We start from the raw sequence: 13,634 nt of genomic DNA on the forward strand, positions 1-13,634 counted from the left end.
TCTCTCGCAAATGGATACCGCGTTGAGAATGTTTCAACCCTCTGAGAGCGGTCGCGTGATCGCTCGCTCTCAAGTGGAAACAAAATATGTATAAGTTCGATTAATACGTGCGACAGCATTCGTAGTTGGGAACTTGCAACGAAGAAACTAAGGATACTATAGATAATGCGCGACTACGTCCAGTATCGTATGTTTCTATGGTCGAAATAACAATTACGCAATGGAAATTACAGCGATAAACGCGACGCGGAAACAGAAAACAGCGCAAGTAGAAAAATATTCGCCATTCGAGTTAAAACAAATTTTGTTATTTGTTATTTAGCATGGAAATATTTTCCATTGGTTCGAAATTATAAATTAGATTGAATATTTTTGAAGATATTAGCAATTACGAAATTATTCTTACATAAAGCTGTTTTACGGCAAAGGCGATTCAGAGATACGATTTTTGTTATATTTACAGACTCCGTTATTTTTATCTCGCATATTCGTGTATCGTAGAAATCGAATTTTACAATGTGTAATTCTTTGCTTGTCTTTAAAAATAATTTGTTATTCGGTTGGTCGTTTATGTTCGCTATTACTAATAATAATACCATGTATACACTGTACAATTTATGATATTTTACTGAATATATGGGTAAAAGTAGAATTGAAGCGGCATTATGCGTTACTCTGAGTAGATTAGAATTGAAAATGTTAATCGACAAATCGTAAATAATAATTTAGAAAGGATACATCATTAGATTGGTTAGAAGAAAGGTGGCTGATCGATATCGACGTATTTAGGTATAATCTTAAAAGAAAAATTTATTACGATTCATGCACCTTTTTATTCCATTGCGAATAAACAAAATTAATATATGTAAATCAAATGAAACGCGATATAAAGAAAATTGGCGAATAACCAAAAGATATTAAAAAATAATGCTAATAACTTTGTGGTTGTATCTTTATAACTATTTATTGGTCCCCGAATTTGACAATATTGTTTTCTATCGGTATAATTAAAACGAATAAGTTATCGTATACTAAAGTAAGCTTCTTACATAAACAAGATCATAAGATTCGTACATTTTAAACGAAGATTTTCCCGCTTTCCAGACGAAATTTTATTTGAATGCTGATTTTTTTTGTTTTAATTCGCGAAAAGATACTAAACAATATGCAAACATAATGTTCTCCTTACGCATACAAGTCACAAGTATTTTAATGTTACAAAAATTGAATGTCAGGCTGAAGAAATCATGGCCCCCTTTTTATCATATTGATTGGTCCGAAAATACCTTGTGTAATAAACAATAAAATACCTCAATTAAATTTCCTACGAGCCTAGTGGATAAGTTCTTGATTTTCGATGTTCAAGATAATACGGGCAAGTACTTGAATCTGTCGCACATATTTCACAATCTGTCGTTGCTGAATAAGAATGGATTTCGATAATTGGTAATAATCGTGCAAATTTCAAACTTTCCCTTCGTTTTTATCCTATTCGTCCGATTAGCGAACAAGTTAGAATAAGAAAGATACCTGAAGTCCATGGGAATTATTTCGAAAAATTATACTTATTATACATTACGTTCGTTTTAACGTAAATCGGTACGCGTGTAAAATACACGCATTATTAATAATTAATTTTAAGTTGAAAAATTATTCATTTAGAGGAAAAGAAAGTTTAGGAATTTGCACATTTATTTAACATTCGAGCTGCAGAAATGTATCTTCGCTAGGTCGTTGCTTAAGTTTTACTAAACGGAAGGACGAACGGTTCACGTAACGTTATACTTGAGGTCATTATATGCTTTCTAATAGGATGTGTAATATTGACTCTGCTCGATCTCTTTTTTTGAACACTGATAAAAATAAGATTCTCTTAAACTACGGGAATTCGAATATAGAGTGTTATGTTTGTCGTTAGACGCACGTGATTAATTGCAAGAGTATAATTCTAAATATCTCGTTTACACTTTTATCACAATGATATACATATTTTACTCCGAGAATTTCAATTCGAACGTGTATATCAATTGTTTTTAGATATGTAAAACTTCATTATATCGATATACGAAATTGGAAATTTACGACTTTCGGATTCCCATCTTTTTCGCTACCTTTCTTCCTAATTATTAATTAATATGTAAAGAAATCGAAGAAACGTTGCAAACGCTCTTAGATAATCCTCCGTTCATATCAAATGTAACGTAATAAAATACCTATATAATTAATATCTTGAATTTTCTTTTATATCCTCTTGCGTATTGTCCCTACCATTTTTCTTTCTTAAACAGTTCAGATGTCAGTCATATTTTACTTAATATCTTCATCATATCATTCACATGTATTTTTAGGATACACGTTTAATCCAAACGATAATAGGGTAAAATAATGATAAAAATTGGTAAAATCCCGTTAACGAGATAACAAAACGCATCATCTTCTAAAATAGCGAGTTTATACGACTCTTATACGGTGCCTGAATGTTTTGATATCTGTGATCGATAGATTACGTAATATTAATTTTGCGTAAAAGACGTCTGCAAATAACACTGTTTTGGTACGTTGCACCGTGCTGTGAATCGTTTTACATCGATTGCCAGTTAACAAGGCCGCACGGACGTATGTGAAAAGGAAAGTAGGCAGATACAATGCCGTACCGGCAGGCCACATTAATATGTCACATGAAACATTTACTACATCATAGAACGGGATATCTTGGAATAAATATCGATTTATCGCATACGAATCAACATTTAAAATGATTAGGGGCAAAGAATGTGTATTTAGAAAGAGAGAGAGAGAGAGAGAGAGAGAGAGAGAGAGAGAGAGAGAGAGAGAGAGAGTTTCTCTCTTTATTTTAAGCGAAACCTTGCAGACTAATCATCTACGCAATTGATATTGTACGATGAATTTTTCTTCATCTCGCCACATTGTTCGTAATTACTTTCAACACGTATCCGAGTCGATTCAAAACGGAATCTCAATCTGAATTTCCTTAAAATTTCAAGCTTTTTAATTTCCGATATCGCGAATTTCAATCCATGTAAATTAGATTAAAAATTGCTTTCCAGAATGCAATTCAAAGGTAATACGTGCATGATGAAATTTTATCTCCGATATGTGCGCAAAGCCGCATAATCCGTATCACGGATAGCAATCGATAACGCTTCGCAGTAGAACATCTCGTTTCGAGTTTGCATGTAAAACTGCGAGATTTGAATATTATCGGCGGCAATCGATAGAATATCCTAGCGGAACATTTTATTTCGAGTTTACTGTCGTGTAATCAACAACTTTGTTTCGAGCTTTCGTGTAAAAAACTTTTTCTCTTTCGATTTTTCATCGTAGCTTCCGCTTGGAGCATTTTAATTTTACACGTTTTAATTTGCCGTACATTTTACCTCCTCTCGTTTCACGTTTTTAAAATCGTAGTTACAAAGATTCCGATTTGAACTTATTACGAATAAAAGAGAATTTCGTTTCTAGCCATTATTAACATCGTACAATTGAGAACATTAAGAACATTACGAACAATTATTTCTGTGCGATTGAAAATTTGTCTTTCAGTTTACCTTTCTAAATGGATGCGCGACTCGATTTTTCAAATCACACAAAGTAATGCAATCAGCATGTAGAATCATACGAGGAGCTCTTTCAAGAAGTCCTCGGCAAGCAAGTCCTACAAATAATCGTCCACTCGGTCATTTTCGTCTGGTGGACTAGGCTCGCTGACGCTAAGTATAGGCAGACCAAAGTGTTGCACCTCGATGCTTGATTCGGGCGTATGTCTTGAGTAGTCGCAGCTCTTTGAGTGCCGTTCGATCCCGGCACGTCGATGGTAATGATGATAACGGGGTAAGCGAGCGTCGGCATCGCCAGATCGCCGAAAACACCTGCGGATTTTACCGAATACGTGGACTTAATCGATCGAACGATTTATTTACATGTCGCCTTTCGCTCGACGCAAATAACACAAATTAACAGCAGAATTCGGGAAAATAATGTTTCGTCACTCTCGTAATCTTATTTTGTATTGAGATCGAGTAAATCGTTTTTAAATAATTTTCTATCTTATCGATTCGATTCTTAAAGTTTCATAATGTAAATGTCCGATCTTAATCAACGGAGTAATTTAAAGAAAAATGGTGTTATTGGATTTCCTATAGGTGGACGTACAAAGAACATACGCAAGTCGAATTTACTGTCTTTTTTTCTTTTTTTTTTAACAGAACGATATGCTCCCTAACGCTTTCTAACTATTTATGCCAAAAAATTATTAGTTTAGAAAATCCTTTAGCGTGAATATCACGAAGTTGTACTCAATTTCTTCTGGAAGACGTCCACTTATCAACTAGACGAAACGAATGTCGTTTCCAAATTATTGGATTGGCGTATTCAATTTCCATCGAGATCACCGGATCTGAAACCATCAGATTTGTTTTTTGTGAGAATATTTGAAAAACAGAATCTATTAAAAAGAATATTTGACAAGGCTACTATGAATGACTTGAAGCAAAGGATTCCGCGAGAATCTAATGACCCTTTAATTTTACCGCTTACGTTAATGTAACTACATAATCTACGGACGTATGAAAAATGTAGCTTTAAGTATCGATTTTAACGTTGCATTACTAATTATTATTGCGCAATATCAAAATTAACTCTTTCGCAATGTTGTTCAAGAAAGACGATCCAGTCGTTGAATATTAATATTTATTCGCTATAGAATTTTGAAAGTACATATACGTTAAAAAAAAAAAGAGAAAAAAACACATGAAATCAATAAATAAATAATGGACTTTTAAATCGTTCATTCTAAATTGTTTGTTATTTTATTACATTGTCAAAGGGTTAAACCATCAAGTTTTTGGCATAAATAGCTTCATAGTATTATGGCTTGGATATGCCATATACATTTTTGCATATTGCGTGCATTTTCTTACTTTCTCGCCCCTCTAAATTTTTCATAAATTCGTAAAAGTCCAACTATCATCAATTCTTTTACAATATTCATACAGCGTCACCTTATCTTTTCAAGTAAATAGGATCTCGTAATGATAGATCTTTATTAGCGAAGTTCTTATCTCTTTACCGAAATTACATTTTTCATCGATGCCGCTTGACGGACGATAAATAGTCTGCGGTATGTTATATCTTAATGTGACCCTGAATGTTAACTTGGCGTGTGACCAAGTTTCGAGGGTGGTCTTTAAGGGTGAAAGATATTTGTAGGATGAGGCGACGTCAATTGCCACGACACGTATATTTAACGTTGTGGTGTGAGTTGGTACCAGACTGGAGATAAAAATATCGTGGGTCTCTCATGAGTTCACACGTGAATGCATTTAATACAACAAGAGGTAGATTTCGTTGTACTTGAACGTCAAATTTAACAAACGATCCGAGCATCGATTTTTTATCTTTCATTATATTACAAAACTGATATCATTTCTCATATTATCCATTATTATTGGCTTCTAAGATATGTCAGTTACGTTATACATACGTATGGATTGCATTATAATTTCACAAATTCCAAGAATCAGTTCGACGTCGGTGATTCGATCGAAAGGGGTGGTGTTATTCGGGTGAAATATTTTACGTATTTAACGCGAAGTATAAAAGAGATTGCTTACCGCTCATCCATGGAAGCAGGTTGTCGTATAGGACACCGGACATATTCGTGACTTCCGCCAGCTCGCCATCCGCCGAAACGTCGGCCAACGAACGACGATGAAGACGTTATTGGAGAATCCCTGAAACATTTATGGCAGTTTTGTTTAATAATTCATTCGGAAGTTTGTCACTTTTTTTTCATTCTTACTTCCTAACGTTTCATTTTCATTCTTACTTCCGGCAATGAGAAATATCCTTGACAAACTTTGTTCGTCCTTGCCTCAATTTCTACCTTCATTTAATAACGGCACTATGAGAAATACATGTTTTAATTAAAGAACAAACGAAATAAAAGAATATTTCATGACGGTGGTACTCGTTCTGAGACAGTCTGTACAGCATCTCCTATTTCTGTTTTAGCGTGTTTTATGTATTGTATAAAGCTGGAAAGTTGAAAGTGTGGAAGAAGCGCAGATCTGATTGGTCATAGTGCAATAAGCCGTCCTTCTCGCACAATCATTTTTATTGAATTTTTTATATCTCTGTTGCACCTTTTTCATGTCCTCTCATAATCTACTACAGCAGACGACGCAAGCGGAACAGCGTCGACCCTCATGTAACACGCAAACAATACGTATGCACGCTGTATTCCAACAGTACCATATTAATCTATTACCGTGAAATGAATTGCATAAGAAAGATCTCGGGTGGTTTACGTAATAATCATGGATATACACGCGGCGTAGTGTTATCATTCTTCGGGTTTAATATACTTATATAAGAGATTTTTCAATTAAGCTTCTATAAAAAAGACATGCTGTAACATTTCGAGTGACCAGGACAACAGATTTATAAAGGGTCTTTTTTTTTTTAAGAGAGAAGGTTCTTGTTTCTTGTAAAACGAATTTACATTTGCGTGCTGGATATTTGTTGTAAAAAATTGATAAGCAAAGCCAATTACTTAAATACGAATGTTAATATTCATTGCAACAATTTACCGCTCTCTGAAAAGTGGACAGCCTAAAGACACGTATCTTTGAATTATTCACAAGTGTTCTTAAGTGTTGCACACTTTTTCTTCACGGAACGGTACATTTCATGCTTCGTGTTATTTCAAACTTCAAAAGAATTTGCACCTGTGCGGAATTTAAGATATGCTCGCGACGCAAAGTAACTGACAACTATAATAAAATTGTCTTTTTGGAGTTGTCAATTTAGCGACGAGAGATACGAGACGTTCGTTTCAGCTTCGTGTAAAATTATCATGTATGATCGTGAAAAATGCGCACACAGAGCCGTACGCAACTGATTCGCGTACAGTGTCCGGAATAAGGTGCAAACTAAGATAAGACGAAGATAGGTGGTGAAACGTTACAAACAAATGGAAAGTAAAAGTCTGCTTTTGAATAAATCTTCCTCATTGGTTATTCAATATTTTCAACTGCTTCTAGACCAATGAAAAGAAGAGAAACGAGAAAACGATGTTTCATACCGTGAACTTTAGTAAATTTGCGTAAGAAAGGAAATGTATTATCATTAACATGAATTTCCAACTTGAAGTTTGCTACTTAAAAGTTTGTTAAGGTGAAATAATAAACAAACTTTGATGCACACATAATTCATCCGTAAACTTCCTTACTTGTGTACAATTCTCGTTTACGATAGAAACGTAACAATCTGTTTTCGCTAGAATAGTAATGCCGTATGCAGACTGTCTCATATTGATCTAACCAGATATCTTGAATAATATAACACACAGAAACTACAGAAAAATGTTTCAGATGAATATTATCAAAAAGTATATGATGCTCTTTTAAAAAATTCAAAATTCCTGCATCATATGAAAAACTAAAGAGCTCGGGAAAGGTCGATAAGAAGTTACTATTAATTGTCACAATTAAGAACTTTCGTAAGACGATGCAAAAATGTAACAATTCCACGCAGGATTACCTTTATGTATCTACTACGAATGAAATTACCTCGAAGACTGTAATTGATGATTCGGATCGAGCAACGAAACGTCTGGATTATCCTTTGGACAACTCTCGAGGCTACTCTGCCTCTTCGATTCCGAATCCTCGCACTTCTCCTCTAGCGTTGATCTCAGGAAGGATTCTTTATCGCCGTCGATGCCTTCCTCTTTCGAATTTCGTTGATCTTGTTGTCGATTCGTCGACGCAAGTGGTAAATTATCTGCACTGCGAACCTTCCGGCACAATTTCGACGTTGAACCGTGCCGTCTTAAAAATTCCTGCAAAAAGCGGAACCGCATTGCAGAGAGGATTGGGAATACCGCTCGTTTCTAAACTTCCTTTCTCGCTTGCGTCACTCGTCGGAGATCTACATGCATTTTCCTGTCCCTGAAGACAAATGCTATACTTTGTGCTTCATCCTTGCGAAGGTCACTTACAGTAACTTTTATCAATATATGTGGACACCACGTATTGTGTGTGTTCGAGAGATCGTTGTTTTATATATTCGTTAATGTTAGTGTTATCGAATTAATCGTCTTTTAATATATTAGTGCGAATACAATGTGCAAAAATTAAATTAATTTTAAATATTCTACTTTTACGCTTACGTTCTTCGTTTCGTATTAAAATTGTCCCATTTTAATCATTATGCCGGATAGTAATTTTGCTCTGGGTTATAGATCTATCGGATTTCACTGTATGCTGGAAGGAACTGATGCTACATCGAACAACGCCCTAAAACTAATTAATTCCTTCTAACATTTACTACAGTTATACGAGTAATTCAACAGTCCTTATCAACTGAAGTATTTCAACAGTCGAATATTCATTGTATTAACAAGTCTCGATATTCACTGAAGTTATCTTTAACGTTAATTCGGTATATTAATTTTCCACCAACTGTATGTTTCCAGTAAATGTCTCATAACTTCTATACGAACTTTTAGATTAAATCAGTTAAAATTTCACCAATATAATTACTACTCTCACGCCTCGTTACAGAGTTAACAATGTTTTAAAAGGTTTTATATATCATAAATACTTTTGTAAGGATTACTGTATAATATATCCAACACGATGACATAATATATCCTAAACGTAGGAAACATTTTTCAACGAAGATCGTCTCACGCTAGCACCGTTTTATCTAAAATTATGCATCTATCGATCGATGTTGCAGCTTATAAGAAAATACATACTCAGCGATACGTAAAAATGGTAATCTTTTCCCGTTGTTAATTTGGTAAGATGAAATCGATTTGCTACGATGCAAGAAGTGACGTCAGAAGTGTGTACTTACGATTAATCGGTATAGATCTAACAAGTATAATATGAAAACCTTGTCGTTAAGAAATACAGTGTATCGTGAATACCGGCCGTGGTCCATGCTACCAGAAAATGAATTTAACGACTTCCTTACAAGTAAACCACGAACTTATTGATCAACCAGTGAACTACACTTTGCCTCCAACTACCTTGAACTTTAACGTTTGACGTGTCTATTTTGTACGGTCTCTTTCGCGTTCGTTACATATTTCAATATCCGGATGCACCGGGGATGGCACTTTCAAAATTTTATAACGTACAAATAAACTATAATGTTTCCCTACATTGAGATTAAAACGAAAGGTCGGAAGTAATATTTTTATAGCTTTTAAGTTAGTGAAAAAGTTGCTAAGAGGGAAGCGTCGTATAGGATCGCTATCTAAGAATCATGCTTGGCGATCGATATCTGTTACTTTATATTGAATCTATATTTATTATAAGTTTCACAATTGTACTTTACGATGCGATTAAGATAACTATGTTATTAAAATTTTAATTTACTGTTTATTTACTTTATATATAATTATTTGTTCGGTATATTTAACATCGTTTTAATTCATTTTACTACGTTATTTACTACGTTTGGAAAAAATACCAGAAAATAATTTATATTTATAATATCGATTCTAATATTCAGAGAAGAAAAATGGTTAGGATAATTAGTCTTTAACCATAACTGCAATTACGCGACATGTCCTGGAATTTTCACTAATTTTCTAGATAATTCGTTGCTCCTTTGTTTGTCGTGACGGCAAATTGACAGGAAGGTTGATACGAAGTTAGGATTCGATCGAAAGTTTCAAGGACGTGGATCAGCGGGACGGTTAATTCACCCGGTGTCACGACGAAATTGGTCGAGTTGCTGCTTTCTCGTTTTATTCGATTACATACCTGGGATAGGAAGCCAGCTACGTCGATGGCGCTGTTCACTCGCGGCCTCGAAGTTCTTGGCCAGCCCAAACCACCTCCGCTATCCAAGGAGTCCACGTGATGGCTCGACCAGTGCAGATGCTGGAAAATGTGGCGACGCAATTAGGACACACCGATACCGCTAATATCAATGCAAATTGCATTTTAATGTGATTTTTCTCAAGCGTGATTTCCGACAAGGCAGACAGGAACAGACAATTTGTATACCCACTAAGAATAGAATTTATTTTCTGAAACCGTTTCCTTAAAATATGAAACGGTGAATCTTTAATAAAGTATATTTTCTTAGTTGTAATAGTGAGTTTAGTTAGAACCAAGTTCATGATTTTGTATTTTTATAGTTTTATCCGGCTCTTGTGAAACGTAAATAGCAAAGTATAGTAATAATTATAAAATAAATTGTTAAAGTACTATGCTTTAATAGAAAACTAAATCGATCGTACATATGTATACCTTAATGCCCTGCATATTTGCAATTCATGGTGTCGTTTTTGTGTCGTATTGTTAAATGTTTAGCAATAATTGTCCAATGAACATAATTAAATTGTGCACCTTATTAATACGTCTGATAGATAAGAATCTATCGTAGGTATGTAGTTAAATAAAAGTTAATTTATACAATTAATTAATTGTTTATTAGATAATGCTATTTTTAGTGGGTATCTTCTGAACGAAGATGTTTAGACAATTTCAACATTTTTGCGATGCATCGACTTTTAAACTAATTTCTATTAGTGCAATATCTGCCTTCTTTCTAGTTCACGAGTATACCTGTTTTTTAAGGTTTTCGTTTTCGTACAAGACTCATAATTTATTACCTATATTGACTTTACAGTCCAAAAAATTTTCTGCTTTTATATCGTACAAATAATTATAGTTGTAATTATAATTGTAAATAATTTATAGTTATGTAAAATATTGCTTACACATTAACAAATGATCATTTCCCATTATTTATATCGATCATTATACACGCATATCCTCGGATGAAAGTGTAGTAATAGTTCTTCAATGTGCTTTTTCAATGTGCTTTTTCAATGCGTTTTTCAATAATGTAATGTAATACTAATACAATATTTAAAAAAATGACCATGACAAATACTACAAAGATTGAGTTTACGTCTTTGAACTCAATTAAGTGAATACGATTTATTAATCATGTTATATTTAGAAGCGGGTTAATTAGAATATTAATTAGGGGATTTTATTAGCTAACGGTTCACTCGCAGGACGTAAGAATATATCTATGGAACTTTTTTTGTAATATAAATATAATTCATGGACAATATCATTAACATTTTGTATAAGAATACAGAATAAGAAATTTATCAACGTTATGGATTTGGTTTGGTTTCGATATCGTTGCTAAATATCTTAAATACCGTTAATACACAAAGCCAACATTTTATATGGTTATAAGCTTAATAAAATTATTTTTAACCTATGATATAAGAAATATTTAACGAATAACATTATAATAATATTAAATGAAACATTTCAAAAATTACTTTAGTTATCATCTATTAGTTGTAAAATCGTTATAAGTAAAAATTTCATCCGAGCAACTGTATGTCAATATCGTGCTTAGCTTAACGATGTATGTATCTTTCCTAACAACTTCGTAAGCGTTTCAAGTGGGCAAGCAGCTTTCCTAGTGATACGATAATCGCAACGTAAAAGCATTAGTGTTCGCTGTGCACTATTTTCACGTCAATTCGTGTCGCTTTTTACTCGCATCTGCGTTGTTATTGTTGTGCAGAAACATCTTTGCTAAATGTGCGAAACTTGTGCTTGCACGCAAACTGATTGCAGTAATACGTGTGACGAATCGAAGCATACTGATTATCGTATTGGTATTCCAAGCAGATCAAACAATATTCATGAACTAAAAGGAAAAAATCGATGCAAATAAAAGGAGAAATAATTGGCATATTAAAGTAAAAATATTTGTCGATTTAAATATTACACGAAAAATAGGCAGATTGTTTTCATAATCAATATTGTATATAAAATTACAATACCAAATTGCTAATTTACATTTCTAATAGTTCTTATATACTTCGTTTTAATTTGGTTTTCAGATTAAATGCATATATGTATTTGTTTCTTGTTTAAAGTAATGTGTTTGCAGTACATTCGAATTTATGTTGCTTGAATTCAGGTAATTGGGCTAATCTGTACGAGATTTACTTATTTCATACCATTATTCTTGTTCTATTTCATATTACCGTACTTTTAATAGGAAGTCAACGATTCATGGGTGCATTGAGTTGTACATACGAGTAAAGTAAGTGGGTCAGAAACGAACGAATTTACCTGTTTTTTCTAGCTTCGTGTGATCAGTCTTTTGCAGCGGTTTACGTCATTGGAATTTAATTAGGCTTTACGGATTACGCGAGGACATTCAATCGAATTTAGTACGTCTATATCCTGATGCTAACGTACTGGTTTCCTGTCTCTAGCAGATTCGTGATCTTGTTGAGATTTGGGTCAGGAAGCTATTACTCCAGCAACTTTAAGACAAGATATATCTAGCAGAGGCATCGTTCGTCCGAAGCAATATTCTTCCTATAAACGTTAAATTACCAACACATACGATTTTATGATGTTTTCTAAAGTTGTGCTTCATCTTTTTTAATACGTGTGCAGTATGTCGTATGCGAAGAGTACAACGGATAACGTCTTTATTATACTCTGTATATACATATACATATGTTGTTCAATCGTAATGTGAGCGTTGCCTTCCTGCTGTATGATAAGCAGAAATTCAATTTCATAACTATTGTGTCGTTTTATTAATTCTATCGTTTTTATATACTATCGATTTTTAATAAAATTCCTACTTGTTACTACTGTATCGTTTCTTAATTGTCTGTTTCTTTTGTTTAACATTTAGATTTAGAGGACATTAACAGAATGGTGTTGACGATACGATACAAAATGACACGTACATATCAAATAGACCGGATCTAAATCATTAAACATAGTAAAATATAATATCGGTAGTTACTCGGACATAAGCAGATCATTTTCCTTATATTCGATCGATTTCATTCGATCCATCATAGAACATAGTTGCTATATTTTCCTACTCGCAAAGATACGATAGAAAACCTAGAGGAGATACGATACAATGGAATAAGATTTGTTTTAATAAACGAAGAAGTAGGAAACTCAGAAACCGCAATACGTAAATAATAGAAAGTGAAAAGCGTTATTAAAGGTGCTACAATATTTGTTACATTCGAGTGCAATTAACTGAGGCACACGACCACTTGAAGTGACTCAAGCGTTGGTGCGAAATTTCAAAAATGTCTCATGTCATTCGTGTATTAAATACCGACTGTTTCCACTTTCCAGAACAATTTGATGCTTATATCGTATTTCAAGCCATTTTTACAGTTAATCTCAAGTTTGTTTTATTAAAGCCAGACACACAATAAATATTGGAATTATCACGCATCGATCGATCGACTTTGGTTTATTTGCAATTTTCCTAACAATATTTCGCAGATTAGATCGTTCAGGAATTAAATCGTTGATAGAAACACGTGAACACAACTAAACAAAGTACCTCTGAATTAGTGAAATACTAATCTGTTAACCAGGTCTCTCTTAATAAGACACTTAAACAATATAATATAATATCGTAAAAGTAATTATGGCAATTTAATTGACGAGTTAACTCGTTTTCCATAGTTAATAGGTTAATGAATGGAAAATGTACGTTATGTACTTTACTCTTTGATCAGATTAGTTTTGATTAAACTGTAATAAAAACTTCTGCCTTTC

At 33.5% G+C, this 13,634-nt stretch overlaps 1 protein-coding gene across 16 annotated transcripts in view; it reads right to left on the reverse strand.

Moving 5' to 3' along the window:
• Nucleotides 1-2,112: 2,112 nt before the first annotated feature.
• LOC126916226 (uncharacterized) overlaps nucleotides 2,113-13,634 on the reverse strand; it is a 40,564-nt gene continuing 29,042 nt past the window's right edge. For 15 of the 16 annotated variants that reach the window (XM_050721766.1, XM_050721768.1, XM_050721762.1 and 12 more), the window contains 4 exons: nucleotides 9,804-9,923; nucleotides 7,593-7,864; nucleotides 5,634-5,753; nucleotides 2,113-3,890 (listed from right to left, as the gene is read on the reverse strand). In XM_050721766.1, the coding sequence (XP_050577723.1) occupies nucleotides 3,677-3,890; nucleotides 5,634-5,753; nucleotides 7,593-7,864; nucleotides 9,804-9,923 (726 nt within the window). In that variant the 3' untranslated portion in view covers nucleotides 2,113-3,676. Of the gene's footprint in view, nucleotides 4,418-5,633; nucleotides 5,754-7,592; nucleotides 7,865-9,803; nucleotides 9,924-13,634 lie in introns of all 16 variants that reach the window. The other variant, XM_050721776.1, reaches the window with a different exon arrangement.

This window comes from Bombus affinis, chromosome 5 (assembly GCF_024516045.1).
Source record: "Bombus affinis isolate iyBomAffi1 chromosome 5, iyBomAffi1.2, whole genome shotgun sequence".
Taxonomy (NCBI): Eukaryota; Metazoa; Arthropoda; class Insecta; order Hymenoptera; family Apidae; genus Bombus; species Bombus affinis.